Source organism: Procambarus clarkii, chromosome 8 (genome assembly GCF_040958095.1).
Source record: "Procambarus clarkii isolate CNS0578487 chromosome 8, FALCON_Pclarkii_2.0, whole genome shotgun sequence".
NCBI classification, from domain to species: Eukaryota; Metazoa; Arthropoda; class Malacostraca; order Decapoda; family Cambaridae; genus Procambarus; species Procambarus clarkii.
This window is the reverse complement of record NC_091157.1, coordinates 7,071,119-7,092,967: the sequence shown is the minus strand read 5'-3', so window position 1 is coordinate 7,092,967 and position 21,849 is coordinate 7,071,119. Positions and strand designations below refer to the sequence as shown.

The 21,849-nt window shown below is 44.8% G+C and overlaps 2 protein-coding genes across 4 annotated transcripts in view; both read right to left on the bottom strand.

Moving 5' to 3' along the window:
• LOC123759588 (maternal embryonic leucine zipper kinase) overlaps positions 1–6,676 on the bottom strand; it is a 134,955-nt gene extending 128,279 nt beyond the window's left edge. Inside the window, exon 1 of one of the 3 annotated variants that reach the window (XM_069316756.1) lies at positions 6,656–6,676. The gene's annotated coding sequence lies outside the window, so the exon portion shown is untranslated. Of the gene's footprint in view, positions 1–6,452; positions 6,612–6,655 lie in introns of those variants that run through there. The other 2 variants (XM_069316743.1, XM_069316734.1) reach the window with 2 other exon arrangements.
• A 7,141-nt stretch (positions 6,677–13,817) lies between these two features.
• Positions 13,818–21,849, bottom strand: part of LOC123759591 (uncharacterized) — a 32,673-nt gene continuing 24,641 nt past the window's right edge. The window contains exons 5-6 of the mRNA XM_045744701.2: positions 16,925–17,057; positions 13,818–16,441 (exon numbers count right to left, since the gene is read on the bottom strand). Of these exons, the coding sequence (XP_045600657.2) occupies positions 16,396–16,441; positions 16,925–17,057 (179 nt within the window). The 3' untranslated portion in view covers positions 13,818–16,395. The remainder of the gene's footprint in view (positions 16,442–16,924; positions 17,058–21,849) is intronic.

Below are 21,849 nucleotides of genomic sequence, written 5' to 3'. Positions count from 1 at the left end.
GACCTATCACCCAAAGTGATCAACATATTCAAATAAGCTCTTCAAGTTTTGGGTCATTTTCACTTTACTTTCACAGACGAAATGGGGCCTTTGGGTGTGCTTGACAGAAATAAAAATTTCACCGATTGTAAACACGGTGTGATCGTGACGCTCTAATAAATAAAAGTCCGCGAGTCTTGGGCCACCGAGGCCACGGAAGGCGGAGAGACTAACTAGGCCAGGTGGGGCAGACCCACGTCCACTAATCTGGGCTACTCTGGGTTACTGGAAGCTAAATGCCAGTGTCCAAGAATTCTTTTTATTGCGGCTAGCGTGGCGGGACGTGCGGGCTCGCAGGCGTGGCCGTTGTTGGTACCGGGGAAGGTGGACGGCCCTGGGCACTTTTGTTGTTGGTACCGGGGAAGGTGGACGGCCCTGGGCACCTCTCTTGTTGGTACCGGGGAAGGTGGACGGCCCTGGGCACCTCTCTTGTTGGTACCGGGGAAGGTGGACGGCCCTGGGCACCTCTCTTGTTGGTACCGGGGAAGGTGGACGGCCCTGGGCACCTCTCTTGTTGGTACCGGGGAAGGTGGACGGCCCTGGGCACCTCTCTTGTTGGTACCGGGGAAGGTGGACCGTCTTTATCACCACACCTTAGTCACTAGCCCTCTTCGTCAATACCGACATTCACAGAGCTAAAGTGTCCAACGCCACGCACGGTACAACCACCAACAGCATGTTGGAACACACACACGACCAATATACAGAGTGCCGTAAAACATGATCAAATAAGGAAGTGTAAATCCGAACAAAAAATAAGAAAGTTGGCCACGCTTGTAATTTTCCGCCCTGACACTGGCGCCGGGGCAGCCCTCAACCCCTCCGTTTCAGGTAATCTAGACCCCGGTCCTCAGACCCCGGTCCCTAGACTTCAATGGGAGGGCGTCCACGGTAAGACAGTGGAACCCACGGGTAGACAGAAGCGTTCAGGGTAGACACGGGCGTCGACGGGTAGACACACCATAACAGTTATTACGCGTGACCGCCAGGAGACAGGGCAGAACAAGAGGAACCTGTCAGTCCAGGTGCTGTCGAGACAGGTCACCTGAACGCGTACCTAACCTGTCCGTCCGGCTCCTAGGTGACTCTGGTACAGTGCAAGTCTTTCCCAGTTTGGTGGAGTGCGTCAGTGTGTGAAATTGTTTATTAAATTCGAAGTGTATCGAAGAATCTATACAGATTTGCTTATAAGAGTGTCTAGGTGTAAAAAAAAAAATTATTTAGAGTGGTTATCTTGAGATGATTTCGGGGCTTTAGTGTCCCCGCGGCCCGGTCCTCGACCAGGCCTCCACCCCCCAGGAAACAGCCCGTGACAGCTGACTAACACCCAGGTACCTATTTTACTGCTAGGTAACAGGGGCATAGGGTGAAAGAAACTCTGCCCATTGTTTCTCGCCGGCGCCTGGGATCGAACCCAGGATCACAAATCCAGCATGCTGTCCGCTCGGCCGACCGGACAGCAACCCCTCTCTGAGTGTCCCCCCTCAAGAGTGTCTCTTGGTGTCTTCAAATCTTCCTTTGTGTCTTGTGTGGCCTTGACTTGGGTGTCTCACTCAATGAACACGTCCAGTCTCTCCAACCTGTCCTCAGGCCAGGTTGTCACAAGGTCACAGAATTCTATTAAGTCGGCGAGGCAAGATTTCTCACCCCCTGAACCCATTCTGGTAATGTGCTACAAAATTATCTTTCTCCAGATGTTTTAGTTTTGTTTCCTCACAATCTTCGTCACCTTACATGGTATGCAAGATAAGGACACTGTCCTGTAGTTCAGTGCCTCCTGTCTCCCTTCTTGAATATCGGGACTACATTTGTCGTCTTCCAAATTTATGGCAGTTCCTCTGTTACCAGTGACTTGTTACACACCATTCAGAGTGGCAGGCATAGTGCTTCTACTCTTTTAGTATCCATGGCGAGATTCCATCTGGGCCAAAAAATAAAACTGCTTCATGCAGGTCGGCGTTCGGTCCCCGACCGTCCAAGTGGTTGGGCACCATTCCTTCCCCTGTCCCATTCCAAATACTTATCCTGACCCGTTTCAAGTGCTATATGGTCGTAATGGCCTGGTGTTTTCCCCTGATGACCTCACCTTATCTTCCTTACCTCCCCTCTGGTAATCTCAAACTCCACTAGTGAAGGCTGGTTGAATACTCCCTCTCTTAGTCCAGGAAGTTCTCCTTGTTCTGTTGTGAAACTCTAGTGGAGTCTTCTATCGAGTTCTTCACCCACCTTTTCAATTTTAATGAACCCATCTATCCTTATCCTCTGTTTCATTATCCGTTCCTTCACGTTCGTTTTCCTTCTGATGTGGTCGTGCAGCAATTTGGGTCGAGTCTTTGCTATATCATTTTCGTACTGTCTTTCTGCCTCTCTTCTCCCACCTGAGATACTCATTCCTGGCCCTCTCGTATCTTCCGCTGCTCTCTGGTGACCATTTTAGTAGTGCCTCCACACCCTTTTATTTAACTTCCGATTAAACAATGGGTTCCACATTTGCACTCCGTTTTTGTCCTCTTAGTGAGCGAGCGAGCGAGCGAGCACGTAGGAATCTATTGGTCGGGACGGAAGCTTTCAGGAAAAAAGTGCCTCCGGGCAGTGGAGCGCAGGAGAGCCGGGAGGCAGGATTCCTTCCATACCAGCGTTTGGGGGGCAGGGGAGGAGGAGTGTTGGAGGGGGGATGATTACTAGTGTCACTATGTCCCCCCCCCCTAGTCAGTCTCCAGCTGGCTGCCTCTGTCCTCTAACTCATCCAGCGGCTAAGGGCTACGAACACCTCAAATATACAATTTTCTTTTAATGAAAATAACCACTGGAAGCCTCTTTGCAAAAACGTGTTAAATATTACTTGATTTCATTATCTCACAGTTGCAGTAGCAGCTTCAGAAAAGCAAGGGGACACAGTTAATGCTGATGATAACGTAAGAGTTGTCTGTGAATCAAAATTACTTCTAAGGATCGAAAATCAGCCGTCAATATAATGATTTTAGAATCAAATATTATCAAATGACGCTCCCAAGAGACAAGGCTTCAAAGAATTAATTTAACAACATAAATGCAAGCATATATATATTTTTTCACCAGAACAAATTTGTCTAACTATACTGAATGTTTTTTGTTGTAATAATGACATTTGATGATCTAACGACTTTTTACCTTAGCTAGTTTACATGGAATCAAATTCGTGTACAAATTTGAAACTTGTAATTACTGGAGTATTATACACCGTCGTGCAAACACTTGGAAGCATTGAAGATACTCGGGAGGTCGAACTCTTGAAACAACTACCAAATGAAATAAAAACAATCAAAAGATTATTAAATTGTTTTCCAAAAGCCTGGTTCATTAATACATACGTTTATGTGTATTTACTAATTGTGTCTGCAGAATCGAGCTATTAGCTCTTGGGTCCCGGTTTTCTAACCAATCTATTTTTCTCCATTATATCTACTACATATATTTCTAAGGGGCCTCGTGGCTGAATAGACAACGCTCTGGGGTCGTAGTCCTAAGGGCCCGGGTTCGATCTACAACAGAGGCAGAAACAAATAGGCACAATTTCCTTCATCCTGATTTCCCTGTTCACCAAGCAGTAAAAAGGTACCTGGGAGTTAGACAGCTGCTACGGATTGCTTCCTCTGTGTGTGTGTGTTCACCTAGTTGTATTCATCTAGTTGTGCTTGTGGGGGTTGAGCTCTAATCTTTCGACTCGCCTCTGTCAATCGATCAACTGTTACTAACTAACCCCCCCCCCTCCCTACACACACCCATCACCAGGATGCAGCCCGTAATACCTGTCTGACTCCTAGGTAACTATTTACTGCTAGGTAACAGGGGCATCAGGGTGAAAGAAATTCTGACCATTTGTGTCTGCCTGTGCCGGGGATCGAACCCGGGTCGCTTAGGACAACGACCCCATCGCGCTGTCCACCCAACCACGAGACCCCTGTGCGTGCGTGCGCACAGTTCCCAGGGTCAATACCTGTTTAAGTTGTTTAAGATTCGCTACCTAGAACAAAAAGTTCCAAGTAGCACAGACTATGGCGAGCCCGTAGTGGCTTAAGGTCAATACCGTGCGACTTTTCTGACCACGAAATGCAAATGAAGTGTGGCTTCAAGCACCGTGTAGTAACAGTGACTGTATTCCCGACTCACAATCGGGGATCCTGAGTTCAATTCCCCGAAGGGACGTAAATGGATGGGCTCGTTTCCTTTCACCCAATGCACCTGTTCACCTAGCAGTAAATAGGTACCTGGGAGTTAGGCAACTGGTGTCGTGGGGAAGGCCAGTAATTCGATCTTTTGGGAAGGGGGGGGGGGGACGATACAAGCCGATACACCGCTCCTGGATATTGTGTCCATTGGGTACTAAGCCGTAACCAGATCAAAGGGTCGCCCTTGGATCCGGAATTGAAAGGCTTGACAGGGCGGAAGCGGACAGGTGGAGGAAGGGTCCCCGTCTAGCCCCGACAGGAAGCTCGAGGTCAGTTCCTGTCTGACAGTAGGGTGGGGGGGGGGGGGGTAAGGCGAGACGGGAATAAATATCCACTGTAACTATGTTCCCTTTCCACGGAAGAACTTTCGTTTTCTACGCTTGGAAAATTATGTTCTTGGCACCCGTTATTCTCTTTCGAAATATAAGTGGAAAGTGCCAGGATGGGAAAGACAATGACGGAAATCCACCCCCGCTGTAGGGCACCAGAAGCAAACATTGCAGAGATTGTACCATTGTTCTACATAAATCAGTGAATAAAGGGGTGCAATAAAAAAAAAGCCTGGGTACGTACGACAGCTAATAATCACATTGTTACACCTGCGATGATTGCTACTCCGTGTACGAGGCAGTTTGATACTAATATACCCGACCTGAAACCACGAACACATCAGGACACGCCCATTTCTCCCGCCTGATATGTTTCACAACGTCGAGTGAATGGACCAGTGCTGTGTGTTATGACGCTTTACGCCGGCGCGCGGCCTGTCATTCCCTCACCCGTGAGGTGTGAGGGGCAGCGCTTTATGGTGAACCTTCGGGGCGTTCTTTAGGGTGTACGTTCTCATGGGTGAGCGTTCTTCAGGGTGCGCATTCTCCTGGGTGAGCGTTCTGCGAGGTGTGCTTTCACCCAAGTGCGGATTAACCTGACTGTGCGTTCTCATAATCACTCGTCCTATGGAGTATGCGTTCGCGTCCTATGGAGTATGCGTTCGCGTCCTATGGAGTATGCGTTCGCGTAATAAAGGGGCCGGGTAATTACGCTATAAAAGGTAATTAGAAAGAGATGGACAGATACAAAATTCTGTTTTTCTATATGTAAATAGATTTACATAGAAAAGGATAAAACAAGATATGTGAAGAAATAATGAAAGGGATGGATAGAGATGAACATATATAGATATGAACACAATGAGATCACCGAATGATTTTCCTATTGCCCGTTGGAGCATCTACAAGCCCGTACTTTTGAACACTTCCGTCAGCAGGAACAAACAGTAATTAAAATAAAGCCTCTTGTGAAACCTTACTTAACTCTCTAGTGGTTTAACCATTGTTAGGGAGAGAATCGCATCGAGTGCCTAGTGGTGTGTCTGAAGACGACATTTACACCTAAATGTACCCCATTTATCGATGGATATACTTTTGCTTTAATCTTAGAGTACGTTCAAGAATAACGAATACTTGTTAGTCGGTCAGTGCGCTGCTGTCACGATCATAACACGTGTTGTAAGGATAGGCTTTAACCTTACATCACAGACAAATCAAGATGGAAGTGTCTATGTAGTAATCACTCTTAGAATGCAGCAAATATTCAAAATCTTGGGCTACATTTTACCTATAGAGAATTCATTGGGTTAGGCTTCACAATTTAACTTTCCTATGAATAATTTGGTACGCAGCCCTCTTAATTCCTAAAATACTTCACAACTTCATTTATGGGTGAACCATTTCTATCGGCAACATATTTGGTATGGAAAAGCATGTCGACTCTTGGCTTCTTTGAGTTTAAAGGAATAGCAGTTAACATTGACAGTATTTATAAGATGATTTTTGCAGTTTCATAAAAACCACATATTTAATACGCGTTACATATAAAATATGTATTGATGATAAAAACTGGTTCATTATCAACTGACGAACATATTTGGAGCCCCAACTAGACCAGATTCATCTGCCAACTACACAAATACTTACAAACATGTAAATTGATTAACGATGTACATTGTTAAACAATTTATGAGCTCCGAAGCACCAGGAGCCTGTTTATAACAATAACAAAATTTGACCGAGTAGTTTCGATGCTCGCAAACTATTCAATGTAAACAAAGCCGCTAAAGCGTGAGAAAGGCTGTAGAGGTGCATAAAGTCGATGTATAACTGCGTGATGAATCCGGTCTCTGGACCAAAGAAAATTCGTACTCACCGAAATGGCTATAACCAGGGTTAAGGAAGTCGCGTCTCTAGCCACGAATTGTGGCCTTTAATACGGTGCTGACGGCTGTAGAACAATCACCCGCGGAAATGGTACCAATTCCAAACTTCACTTAATTAAAGACCTTACCGACTACCCTGCAAGTATTCTCAAGAAAAGATCACGACTAAAGTAACCTCTCAGTGTATACACACCGAGGAGCTGGCTGCACCTCTCGGCGTATATTTTGATGTGTGTTACATAGTGTTGCTTGCAGTAAGGCGCTGACGCCAGACAAGACAGGAAAGTTCGTCAAGCTGGGGAATGTGTGGCGTGTGTGTCCTGTGCCAGGCGTCACCAGCATACTGCCATCTAGCGACGGACGCGGTCAACTCTCACACTGATCCCTGTCTGGGGGGACTATATTATATTATTATTCTTCGTTTATTATATTAATCACCGATTTAAATAAATACATAAATAATATATATATAATCTCGGAACCAACTTACTCATTGTAATATAACCAACTTATTCGTGATCAAACCAACTTACTCGTGATCAAACCAATTTACTCGTGATCAAACCAATGTACTCGTGATCAAACCAATGTACTCGTGATCAAACCAATGTACTCGTGATCAAACCAATGTACTCGTGATCAAACCAACTTACAACAACATTAGGGAATCATAGCCTAATGTTCAGAAGCATAACACCGTATATTAAACATGCTTTTTGATTCCTAAACTGACCATATATCGGTATAAACAAAGACTATATTTTCATATTTAAATTGTTAATATATATTGATAATCTTGTGTACAATTAGGCCTAGGATAGGTCAGATTAAGTGTTTTGGTTCTGTTGGTAATTGATTGTATTAGTAGCATGTTGGTAACCCATCCTAAGCTTAGGCTTGTTCCAACGGCGGCCGACCTAAAATTAAGACGCATTCATCCATTTTTACGCACTGTAAATTCAAAAGCGACATTTTCTCACATACAAATTGTTATTATTAAAAATAATTAAATGAAAATAATGAAATAAAAAGGAATACTAGTTCATGGGACAAAGTCAGTTACAACAGTGATTACATGCAAGGTACAAAGGCTAATTGTCACAGGATGTCGAGTTCCTCCAGCTCCTCAGATGGCGGGCAGGAACCATAGATGCAGTGTGCGCTTCCCCTCTCTGTATTGCCAAGTTGAGGCGCTGAAAGAGGAAGCTGGGGGCTCTAGGGTCTCTTATTGTTTCAATTAGCTTAGAACCCGGATCCTTCACAACACTAGTGGCACTTTTACCCCAGAAACCAAGTGTCTCCGAGGCAATGGGGACAAAATTGTAGTGGTGATCCGGATCTCTGTATTTACTAGACTTGGTTGTTTCTCTGAGTGGTAGCACCACTCGGATGTGCAAAACGGAAGTAAATATAGATGTTATCTAAGGTTGAAATTATATTATTTTGTATTAAAATGATGTGTATAGTTAGGTATAGATTAGGCTATGTTAGGTTGGCATTCAAGAAAAGTTCGAATGTAATCATTTGTGAGTAGTGTGTCACTCCATGTTAGACATAGGTTAGGTGTTTAGGTTGTTGGCGATTATTTATATTTGAAGCACGTGGGTAAAGTATTTCAACCCGTCCTCACACTAGGCTGGTTAAAGCAGCGGCCGTTCTCCCCAGATGCATTAATAAAGTTTAACATACTGCGTATTAAAAAATTTTTCTCATATATAAGTTAATATTATTATACATAAAAATTCTACGTATATTTAGGCATAGGTTAGGTTAGGTGTTTAGGTTCTGTTGGCAATTATTTGTATTTATAAGTTCGTGGGTGAAGCATTTAAAGCACAACCCGTCCTCACAACAGGCTGGTTAAAGCAGCGGCCGTTCTCCCCAGATGCATTAATAAAATTTAACATACTGTGTATTAAAAGTTTGTTTGGTCTCGTATATAAATTAACATTCTTATACATAAAAATTGTATGTATAGTTTGGCGTAGGCTACGTTAGGTTAGGTGTTTAGGTTCTGTTGGTAATTATTTGTATTTATAAGTTCGTGGGTGAAGCATTTATAGAACTGTGGTTCGAACAGACGACGTGAGCGAAGCACTTTTTCCGGAAGTGTTCGGATGTCATCAGTTGTGAGTCGTGTGTAAACCGTTTTTTATTCATAAACAGGAGGCTTGGCGGGTGCATGGAATCACTTTTGGATCTTTGTTTGGAGGACGGGCTGAATTGTTGGTTGAAAAGAGGACGTGAGCGAAGCACTTGTTCCGGAAGTGTTCGGACGTCATCAGTTGTGAGTCTTGTGTAAACCGCTATTCAGTCATAAACAGGGGGTTTGGCGTGTCGATTAGCGAGCATTTGGTCTTTGTTGGTGAGGACGGGCTGCGTGTGTAAAGTACTTTTCACTCATGCAACCCGTCTGACTGATTGTTAGTCCGTCCGTCTGTTGCCATCTAGCGACGAGTGTTTTAAGTTCCCCAAAACACAGCGAGAGAACCAATGTAGAAGAAAGGTCGAAGATAATTACAAAATGAATCGTTCAACATAAATATTTTTACTATTATCAGGGTTTTAGGTAATTATATAATATAATATATATAATATATATATATATATATATATATATATATATATATATATATATATATATATATATATATATATATATATATATATATATATATATATATATATGTTTGTGTGTGTGCACGAGGCGAGTGTTTAGACCCTACTGCACTCAAGTGGGATAGTGGCCAGGAACGGTAGAGATCCTCCTCTCTTCTCCCTTCAGCTGTCAAAACATCAGTGAGTTCAACGCCACATGAGCGGAGCGGCGTTGGCTTCAATCCTATTGACTGTTTCATCTATTCCAACAGTTCAGTGGCATCATGTGTGTGTATAATAATAATAATGTAATATTATATATATATATATATATATATATATATATATATATATATATATATATATATATATATATATATATATATTATATAATATATATATATTACTCATACACGCATGTTTACTGCCTTCGTACTAACATATGGTAAAGTTACCTTCATAAACCCCGTCACGGCAACCACTAACCTGTTACCCAGTTCAACCTCCAGCATCATCACCAATTAAGATCACCTTCAATTGTCTCCCATTTGGTCAAATATAACCACAGAAAACGAGTCTCTAGCTTGTTTTGTAAGACGCCTCACCACAAGTTCCCTCCAAAACAGTCTGGCAATATTCCTTTCAGCTATATTAGCCTTAACAGAGACACGTCTGGCGTTGAGCCTGTCAGGTTTCTCTCACCACACTCAGCCTTGGTCTTAACAATGTCAGAGATCCACAGAGGCCACCGTTGACACCACACAACGTGCACGAAGCATACAAAATACCGTCAAACAAGAGTATTGAGTGAAAGAGTAACATAAAAGACCTATTTAGTGAAAGAGTAACATAAAAGACCTCGGAGGAATCATGTCAGAAGACCTTACATTTTACAGAACGCAATTAAACGACTGCCATAACTACTAGGCCAGTACTTCACAAGCTTTTTGGACTCACAAGCTATATTTTTTAATACTCAAAAGCCCTGCGTGTTCCTCCTCCCACATTTATAAAATTTGACAAAGTACCTAATGAGGATCCTCACCATTTGCCAGTTCTCGATGATTCAGATATACTAGATCTCTGAATTTTGTTTCTACGACCCATCAGATAACATTCCACGAATTCCTGGTTGGGACCCGCTGTTCTAGGAGAATGATGGGCTGAATAACACAGGCAGTCCTCATCAACAAAGGCCAACTGCTCGTTAACGCAGCTGCCATATGCCTCGTTTATGAATAAAAATGTTTACACGCGACTCACAACTGATGACGTTCGAACAGGGCTTCGCTGACGACTTCTGCTCGAACTGTAACCTGTAAATGCCCAACCCGTCCTCGACTCAAGTCCATTACATCCAGCGGTCGACCCCACAGACGCATTCATAAATTTTAACATGCTGTTCATTCAAAACGGGAATTTTCTCAAGTATAAATTAATATTATAATATAATAGCATATTGTGCATATATAGGCATAGGTTAGGTTAGGTTAGGTGTTTAGGTTCTGTTGGCGATTATTTGTATTTGTAGTGCGTGGGTGAAGCATTTATAGCGTTGTGATTCGAACAAAATTCGTCAGTGAAGCACTTGTTCCGGATATGTTCGAACGTCAGCAGTTGCGAGTCGTGTGTAAACCGCTTTTCATTCATAAACAGGGGGTTTGGCGGGTGCATGGAATCACTTTTGGATCTTTGTTTAGAGGACGGGCTGAAATGCCAGCCCGTTCTCCAAACAAAGACCCAAAAGTGATTCCATGCACCCGCCAAACCCCGTTTATGAATGAAAAACAGTTCACACACGACTCACAACTGATGACGTTTGAACACTTCCGAAACAAGTGCTTCACTGACGAATTTTGTTCGAACCACAACGCTGTAAATGCTTCATTCACGTACTAGAAATACAAATAATCACCAACGGAACCTAAACACCTAACCTAACCTATGCCTATATATGTACAATATGCTACTATATTATAATATTAATTTATATTTGAAAACATTCCTGTTCTGAATGAAGAGAATGTAAAAAATTATGAATGCGTCTATGGGGTCGACCACTGGATGTAATGGACTTGGTCTGAGGACTGGTTGAAGTGCTTCACCTACGTACTACAAATAATTGCCAACAGAACCTAAACACCTAATCTAACCTGACCTACGCCTAGTTATTCCCAGAACTTTAATGAATAATAATATTAAATTATATATAACAAACCTATTATTAATAAACACTATGTTAAAATCGTTGAATACGTCCTGGGGGACGGCCGCTGCTTTAACGAGCCTGGCCTGAGCACGGGCTGGGGCAACAAGAATAGTTAACACAAATGTCAAACCAATTATGGCATTCTTAAAGACACTTTTGTAACTTATTACTGCACATTAACTACTGACCTCCACACCGTTTACTGTCGGGATATAGGCAATAAATTACAGTTACCGCTTAACATATCTCAAATGTAAACACGAAAGATTATATACATGTGGAAAATACTGAAGTGAGAGAAGTTCCAAGTGTACACAACAGTCTCTCCTCACGAAACTAGGCTGCATATAAGCTGTGGAGACTAGGCTGCATATAAGCTGTGGAGACTAGGCTGCATATAAGCTGTGGAGACTAGGCTGCATATAAGCTGTGGAGACTAGGCTGCATATAAGCTGTGGAGACTAGGCTGCATATAAGCTGTGGAGACTAGGCTGCATATAAGCTGTGGAGACTAGGCTGCATATAAGCTGTGGAGACTAGGCTGCATATAAGCTGTGGAGACTAGGCTGCATATAAGCTGTGGAGACTAGGCTGCATATAAGCTGTGGAGACTAGGCTGCATATAAGCTGTGGAGACTAGGCTGCATATAAGCTGTGGAGACTAGGCTGCATATAAGCTGTGGAGACTAGGCTGCATATAAGCTGTGGAGACTAGGCTGCATATAAGCTGTGGAGACTAGGCTGCATATAAGCTGTGGAGACTAGGCTGCATATAAGCTGTGGAGACTAGGCTGCATATAAGCTGTGGAGACTAGGCTGCATATAAGCTGTGGAGACTAGGCTGCATATAAGCTGTGGAGACTAGGCCGCATATAAGCTGTGGAGACTAGGCTGCATATAAGCTGTGGAAATTAACCCAATTGAGAAGTAGAGTTGCAGTAAGCACGATTACAGGCTGTTCTGTAATTAAGTATCTGAAACCTGTCAATGCCTTCCAGTTTTAGAGACTTTACCAACAGACTTCTGCGTTCAAGAGTAAAATGGATAAACACGTTCAAAAAGCGTTAGATCTACTAGGCTGTTCGTAAGTCGGACTGCGTACAGCGGCGACCAAAGGTTTGTGAGATTATATTTACTCAGGCAATCACCCGGGAAATAGAAAAACCCTATAAATCATCAACAAGTAAAGACCGTCAACCAGGAGCCGAAAACCAGGCCTAGGAGACGCAAATTCCCGGAACCGCCTCAAGGTAGACAAGGACCAATTCGTCGGTAAATGCCGACCCCCGACACCTAGTTGTCCGGTCAGCCTGTTCTCGCGAGCGTTTAACATCTGTTGTACTAAAGTGCCCTATCCTAACCTACCAAAGAACCCACGGGCAGAAAACGGGACATTGTCAATTTCGCGAGCCGCTGCCATTTTTAAGAACGACAGTTTTTGACCTTGAGTAAATTATACGTCAAAATGCGACGTGCTATTAGGACGGGTTGGTCCTGTACATTCCTGAGCATTACGGCCCACCTGGAGCCCACTCCGGCAGCTGTTATGTCGTCTGGCGGTTACTTCTTACTGTCCGACCGTCGCTAATCCCTCCTTAATTCCTTCCTCACAGCCAGGGCTTCCTGCTCTCTCCATCCCACGCACCCAGCTGCGTCTAGGGGCTCACGTGACGTGGTGAGCCAGCTGCGTCTAGGGGCTCACGTGACGTGGTGAGCCAGCTGCGTCTAGGGCTCACGTGACGTAGTGAGCCAGCTGCGTCTAGGGGCTCACGTGACGTGGTGAGCCAGCTGCGTCTAGGGGCTCACGTGACGTAGTGAGCCAGCTGCTTCTAGGGGCTCACGTGACGTAGTGAGCCAGCTGCTTCTAGGGGCTCACGTGACAGTGAGCCAGCTGCGTCTAGGGGCTCACGTGACGTAGTGAGCCAGCTGCGTCTAAGGGCTCACGTGACGTGGTGAGCAAGCCGCTGTAACACAGGTTCCAGGGAGGAAGGGCTCGGGGACCGCCTGGTGTCCCGTCTCATATGATGAGCTCACCGTCCTTAATGGGGAGGGAAGCTGTCAACAGCTTCATCGGTTCTGTCAGCTTCCCCGCCCACCCTCCCATTCCTGTCTTCCTTCCCCACTCCACCCGTCACCTGCCCGCCCTTCAAAGTGATTTAGTCCTCCGGATATGACCGCCATTCCTTCATGCCTTTTGCTCAAGAGTTTATCGAGACCAACATATATATATGACTAACCATCCTACGAGATGGGGACTTTTAATATCACTGCTGCCTTATTCACTCTTGTGTTGATATCCTCATAATGCATCGAGTCTGGCAGCGCAGACTACTGATCACATGCCTCTGTATGACTCACCAATCCTGTGTGACGAGGATTTTTAGCATCACGCAGCTAGCTTTTTGACACCCACTGTTCTCCTTCATATAGTCTATGATTAGTATTTGATTCACATACTAATAGTGAATCAATTTTAATCTCATACCTCATAAATTTTTGTCACGAGGGATTTTTTTGATCAGGAAAATTAAAAAAATAAAACATGAAAGAGGCTCAACAGAAATTTTATTTTACAAAACGACAACAGTTGATAATAAAGAAGACTAGAACCAAAATTGGGTAACAAAAATATATGGAATAAAGTGAAGAGAAGAAGGTGCACAATTAACGTCTGTACATCTCTCGTGTGTGTGTACACGTGTGCTCGCGCACGTATTCACCTAGTTGTGCTTGCGGGGTTGAGCTTTGGCTCTTTGGTCCCGTCTCTCAACTGTCGGGAAAAGAAAGACTATAATTATAGTGTGTATGTGTGTGTGCGCAAGAGGAACTTAATTGGAAGTTAAGTAACTATATTGTACTTATGCCAGCAACTTCTAGATTAAACAAAATATATTAACTTTAATGTTGTACCACCCTAACACAGGCATACACCCGCCTACACACACACGCGCGCACGAAGCCAGGAATATACCCATCTCCACACATACACAAGGCAGGAATACACCTGTCGACACACACGAGAGAAGGGATTCACCTGGTACATAAACTCTTATTCTCAGGGACAGGAAGCTTGTTACTTTTAACGAGGTCCCCAACACTTGCCCCCTCTTCCCTAGGCGAACGACTAACCTTCCCCAAGTTAGTCGTAACCACAACTGTTAGCCAACTACTACTGCTAGATGAACAGCAGTATCAGGTGAAAGGATATGTTTCCCAAACGTCTCTGTCCTGCAGTGGGGAATCGAACCTGTACAAATTATTTTTCACTACCATACAATTTGAAAACTAATTCAGTTGTTCATACCTTCACTTACCTAAGAAATATTTGTCAATTTTCAGAACATGGCTTGCTGCCTCGCAAAAGAACAAGGTCGAGCTATTTACATTTCTACAAGTATCTGTTGTCCATGGGAAAAGTAGAGGAAAGTGCGACGTAGACCGTCCTTTTTTAGGTTTGGAGCTGGGTGGTAATCTGGAATGGTTGCGGTCAGCTGGACCCGGGTAGCTCACCAAGATGTATCAGGCTACTTATCAGTCGAGAGTGGATATACACGTCATAGCATTTTGTATACATCCGATTTCAAACAGTCGTCCCCAAGGGTGGTATTCGCACTACGGGACAGGTGGAAGCCGTGTTCCCAAATGAGCAACACAGACATTAGAAAGAACTTTTTTCAGTTTCAGAGTAGTTAATAAATGAAGGGCATTAAGAAGTGATGTGGTGGAGGCTGACTCCATACACAGTTTCAAATGTAGATATGATAGAGCTCAGTATGCTTGAGAACCTGTACACTAATAGATTCGCAGCTAAAACGGTGGACCAGAGAGCTGAAGCTTGATCCCCTGCAAGCACAACTAGGCGAGAACACTCAGGTTCACCTACACTTGCTCTCACTCTCATTCTTGCACTCACACTCTGAAATAATTAGGAATTGTTTGGGAAAATATCTGGAATGGTATGAGAAATACTAATGGACAAAAACAGAGAGGCAAGTACATATGCTGGAAAGATGAACTCTTAAGTATGATGCAATTAAGTATGAATAGGCGAGTACATATACTGGAATGACTAGGAAGCAACTTGGAATAAGTGTCACAAGTAGGCAAGTACATATGGATGTTGAGATCCCTGAAAGGTTAATTGAGAACACTTACTGGAAAGGTGATCTCTCATGTCAGAAACTACATGAAAATGCTCAGGAAAGACTTTGGGTCTCCTTTACTACGTCCAAAATACGACTGTTTAAAATCGGATGTATACGAAATACTTTGACAAGTAGCCCGCTACATCCAGGCGACTACCAGTATGTGTGCGTACCTCTCAACATTGATAAGTAGCCCTGTACATTTAAGTTGGGTACATGTGCCTGGTTGACCACAACCATTCCTTTTACAGATTTCCACCCGGCTCAAAACCAAAAAAGGGACGGTCCATGTCCCACTCTCCTCTACTTGGGATGATGCTGAGACTTCCACCAACAAATTGTCCCTTTGGTGCAACCTCTTCCATTTCACCTCAAGAGTCAGACCTTCACTGTACAATCCGCTGTATTGGTTCACTGACCACATCACTTCCTTAAAGGCAACCCCACACACACTATTGGCTCAGATTCTTGGTGCTTCTAGTGCAGTATCAAGAATAAGTCAACAGCACGTCACAAGTCTCTCAGTAAGTATAACGTTCAAAAGCCTGCGTTATGAACCTCACCCTTTAATATCGATTGTTTAAACTTTACTGTGTGCATAGTCACACAGGTCGTCAGAACACACTATATAGGGTGACAACTGCGAGAGGTTGGACTCTTCGACACTCTCCTTCCATACAAAACCCAACGCTATTTCACTCCAGAAGATAATACTGTTTCGTCCGTTTTTCAGTGACAATTCCACCTAAGTCAACATTTTTAGTCGAACCGCTTGACAGTCTTCGTGGTGACTACTGTTTTTTTGGCTCTATACTTGGTTAGCCACACAATGGACACACTCGACACTTTGTTAAGTGTTTAGTAATACAAAACATCTGGCAGGTATCTTGAGTGTAAGATCTGAGGCGGCAGGGGATACCCTCGTCCCAGCCGTCAGGGACACGTCAGGAACACGTCCTGGAGACTACTGCAGTGTTTCTTCTATTCCATCTTGTCCAACTCGTCACAAGATTTTGACTTTGAAGACCTGAAACAGAAAACGCATTTGTTAACATCACTATCACCCTTAACACCACCACTGATAAGAGGATAGCACCACTGTTACATATTATATATATATATATATATATATATATATATATATATATATATATATATATATATATATATATATATATATATATATGCCATTCTGTTAACCATCCCTTAATAAAGTGTAGTATTTGTAATCGGGTTCAAAGTTCAACATTCCTAGCTAACCTCGTAAGCAAAACAGAGATGAAGGCCTTGCTAGGGTGAGGAGCACCCTTCCCTGCAGCACCACGCCAGGGTCACGCCACAGAACCAAAACAACAAACTGAGGCTTGCAGCCCTTCTGACCTTTGTAAAATTAAAGTTTGCAAACAAAAATAGTCGCGTAAGCTAGTGTAAACAAAGGGATAAGAGGGGGTCTTACAGCACGTTATACACACCAGAGAAGCAAGGTCATAAATGGTCTTAGAGGACTGACCTTGTGCTGGAGGAGGTCCTGCGGCCCACGTGCATGATCACCTTGCCGGCGCGGATGGACCTGAAGACCGCGATGGCCTCTGCGTGACTCAGGCCAGAGAGCGTCTTGCCATTCACCGCCAAGATCTCGTCACCTGTGCAACAGAAAATAGCAACCTGTTGTATACTAGTATGCAATGACAAAGATGGAATTCAAGCATAGTCGTTTGTTTACACGGGTTTGTTAAATACTGTAGGACTAGAGTAGTGTACCTCGACTCTAGGACTAGAGTAGTGTACCTCTACTCTAGGACTAGAGTAGTGTACCTCTACTCTAGGACTAGAGTAGTGTACCTCTACTCTAGGACTAGAGTAGTGTACCTCTACTCTAGGACTAGAGTAGAGTAAAATACTCAAGAGGACCCGTCATTCACGAATCGTTGTGTCAGCTGCGCTATAATAAAAACCTTCACGTATTAATTATTTTCCTGGGCTGTATGTCCATTCTAACTTTAAGGATTGTATTGATAGTTGTATTATGTGTACCTCCCTAACCCTCATCTCCCTCCCTCCCCTCTCCTTCACTGTTTCAAGTGTATTGAGATATATCCACTACAGCCCGGTTGGTCTATGGGCCTGTGAGCCGCCCCAAACAACAGCCCGTTAGACCAAGCTCTCACTAGTCAAGCTTGGCCCCAGGCCGAGCTTTGAGAGTAGAACTCCCAGAACCCCATCAAGCAGGTATCTAGATAACACACATCCCAGAAGGATAGAAGAGCTTGGAGTATTTCTCTCTCCTTTCCTGCCTCTGGTCCTACCGGACTCTTCAGAATGCGCTAAAGAGAAGAACAAAATTTCAGTGGCGCTCCTCCTCTCCTGTGTTATTGAGTGAGTCACGTGTGGGATATTTTAGTGGCATTATGACTACAATATTTAACACTATGAAAGGTCATTGACATTACTGTTGATTTGAGAAATATAAATTTTAAATATATAAATTTCAGTGGTATGCATATTATTATATATAAACTTGTGAAATATAAATGCAAAAAAAAAAAATGAGCGCTTTCGTGGCCGTCAACACAAGACTTACACAGGTAACATAATAATTTACCCGGCGCCGTAACATGGAGATTATTGATGCCGCGTAGACATAAATATTCACCAGACCTTTGTGTCAGGTTCAGTCTCGACTCCACTTCCAGGTGGGAAGAGTGAAGACAGAGGGTACAGAGGTCAAGTTCAAGTATGTTTATTGAGATAAAGAAATACATCTCAAAGGGATAGAGTAGCTTAGGCTATTTCTACCCCCGCCTTTTACTCTGTGTTTTTGAAGACCACGCGAGAGCAGCTCCACACGCCCCAGGCACCTGCCACCCATCACACCAGTTGTGATACAGTTGAGAGGCGGGACCAAAGAGCCAGAGCTCAACCCCCGCAAGCACAATTAGGTGAGTACACCTGATCATGGTGCAGTGGGATACTTAAGAACCCATAAATACACAACAACCCGAACAACCTGTCCTCACACTTAACGTTCTACATCAGTACGGCTGTCTAACACTTGGGAGGAATATGAGGATAGCGAGCTGGGATATCAGGACAAGCAAAACTGGGATACGAGGCCGGGAATAAGGAACGTAGCCCAACCACTTGGATCATCGGGGCTCAAACGTGTACCCTGCAAGACGAGAGGCCTTCGCTGTACCGACATACAAAACGTATGTAACGAAGGGAACTATCAGCGGGAAAGCGCCAAGCCATTACGACTATATAGCACTTGGAAGGGGTCAGAGGGAGCCGGTCGGCCGAGCGGACAGCACACTGGACTTGTGATCCTGTGGTCCCGGGTTCGATCCCGGGCGCCGGCGAGAAACAATGGGCAGAGTTTCTTGCACCCTATGCCCCTATTACCTAGCAGTAAAATAGGTACCTGGGTGTTAGTCAGCTGTCACGGGCTGCTTCCTGGGGGTGGAGGCCTGGTCGAGGACCGGGCCGCAGGGACACTAAAAAAAAGCCCCGAAATCATCAAGATAACCTCAAGATAGGATAAGGATTTTGGGATGGGACGGGGGGAGGGGGTAAGGAGCATGAACCTAATTAGCACACGAGGTTTGGCCTGTAAATGAGAGACAAGATCAAAGCCTGGCCAGGGGATGACTGCCTGCACCACCACCTCTACCCCGTTGTTCACAGCCTCTCCTGTTTATAGAGTACTTTTTGTAGCTATGTCATAATCATAATTGTGGGAGGAGGGAGAGGGAGGAGGAGGGTAGAGAGGGAGGGAAGAGGGAGGGGAGAGAAGGGGTGTTGACAAGGCTCTGAAGGGAGGATGTAGAGTGGCCGAGGGAGGATGGGGGGGGGGAAGAAGAGAAATAATTGGCCATAACCTTTTGCTTTTTTGAGCAGTTGTGGTGCTGTGGTGTGTGTGAGAGAGGGGGAACTAGTAGCGAGGAGAGAAGGGTAAGTAATAGCGAAGAAAGAGGGGGGGGGGGTAGCAGGGAGGAGTGGTAGTGAAGGTTACAGAAGCCCACAATGGGTTAAGGAACTGAACCCCAAAATTCATTTAGCTAAGTAAGTTACAGCACTGATGAGCTTATTACATAATTTGCTAATACCAGCCAACTGTTTACTATCAAAACACTTCACAATAACTCCAAGAGGCCGTAACGCAATGAGTCCGTCGTTTAGTTCATTATGTGTCCCATACGCTTCCTGCGGGCGAATGGCAAAACGGGTTGTTACATAATTGGGTTTAAATACTGGACCCCCAATGATCTTGAAGCCAAAAAATTGACATCTGTAGTGAGCTAGTTACATAAATACTAATCTGCCTATCATGCACCCGGCGCCCATACCGGGGGCGGTGGAGGAAAGGTTACAAATTGCCTGCATGCACTTCGTACAGTTCTCAAACTAGATGTAATTGGCTAAGATTTCTGCTCTCACATTATAAATGAAAGAAACATTTCTTGAACAGTTGTGGTAAGAATGTTTCTAAATGTGTACATTTTTTCTACATTCATTTACACAGCCATGTAATGTATGTAAATAGTTATGCTGGCAAAGCTACCTGATAACTACCTATTGTTGTTCGGGGGATCAACGTCCCCACGGCCCCGTCTCGGACCAGACCTCCAGGTTAGTGGTCTGGTCAACCAGGCTGTTGGACGCTGCTGTTGCTCGCAACCTGACGTATGAACCATAAGCTGGTTGATTGGGTATCCTTTAGAGGTGTTTATGAAGTTCTCTTTTGAAAACCGTGAGAAGTCAGCTATTTACGTCCCTTATGTGTAGAAGGAGAGTGTTGAAACGACTTGGAGAGACCTTCAGCAGGCTGTGCATCCTACCAGCCTGTAGCCGAGCCTGTGCCTAGCAGCAGTGATGCCTAAGTCTGCTGACCTTTCAGGATGACACACACATGTACGTGTGTCACGATGAAACATCTAGAGTACCTGCTTGATGGGGTTTTGGAAGTTCTTCTACTCCCCAAGCCCAGCCCGAGACCAGGCTTGACTTGTGAGAGCTTGGTTCAACAGGCTGTTGCTTGGAGCAGCCCGCAGGCCTACATATCCACCACAGCCCGGTTGGTCCGTACAATTCACGGTCTCACGTCTAATCAAATTTGTTGGAGTTCTCGATATATTACTGCCCTCAGGCTGCTCAAAGGCAATCAAAGATGGTAATCAACTCCCTCTTTAAGAGCACGTGTTGTGCCTAGCTCATCAGTTCTATCATGTATTCAGAGGCCAATATGGGATGGGATCAATAGGAGACAGAATGACTATCATCCGTTATTTTAATATATTTCTTTCATGCTTCAGACACAAGCACGTCACTGTTATGTCTTGAGTTGAGTGCAATCAGAACTGACACTGTTAGATACCATTAACGTGTCAAGGGGTGAAGAGAGAACGACACTAGTCTATTGTCATTTTCCTTGCACTCAAGGACAATGGCAATCAATTCACAGAAGAGTTGAGGCTCAGTTATTTACATGTGCTGCCAACTCGGAACAAGAACCATCACTAGTTCTCTCGACAACTGCACTTCCGGCGGCAACAGTGAAGGAACCATCAGTGTAGAGAGTCTGTGTGGGAACACTTTGTGAGCAGAGCATCCATCTGGCTTGGGGCAATGTACTTTGCACTACGTGGGAGATCTTCCATGGTGCAGGGACGTGTCCTTGTTGTCTTTCTTAGTGGAGATCATGAACTTGATGCATACTGCAGCTACAAAACCTTCCGGCAAGCTCCCCAACAACAAAATCTCTTGGCAGCCCCCAACAACAAAACCTCCCCCCCCCACCCAACAACAAAACCTCCCATATCAGCCACACATGAGAGCGGCCCGGGCCGCACCAGTGCGCCTGGATATCAAGGCGTGATGGTACCGTGGCCACCAACCGCGGCCAGCCAAAGCCACTTTACAACACCTGCCGCCGCCTCATCCGTCTTGCTTACCTGAAAATATGTTTTTTAATACAATTTCTGGGGGGGGGGGGACTAAATGGTGGGAAGGGCTGTGGGGTGGATCCCGTAGGGAGGGGGCGGGCAACTCTGTGGACCACGTGTGTGGGGAGGATGGACCACGTGTGTGGGGCGGATGGACCACGTGGTGGGAGTGTATCTAGGTGAAACACGTGATGCCTCCGGGTGCACCACGTGCGGGCCCGCCACCTGCTGCTATTGGTGGTGGTGCTGCTGTAGCCCGCCACCTTAAGGTGAAGGGGAGATCAGCTTGACGTAGCCCCTTCAAGCTTCAGCACAGCCTACTCGAGCGTCACCTCACCTGCTCGGGGTGGGAGGTGAGTCTGCAGGTCAAGAATGGAGAGAGGGGCTGGGGGAGAGTGAGGGGAGAGAGAGGAGGAAGGGAGGGAGTGAGGGGGCAGAGTAGGGAAGGAAGACCTAATTGGGAACTAGGGCAGAAGAAACTAGAGTGAAGTAG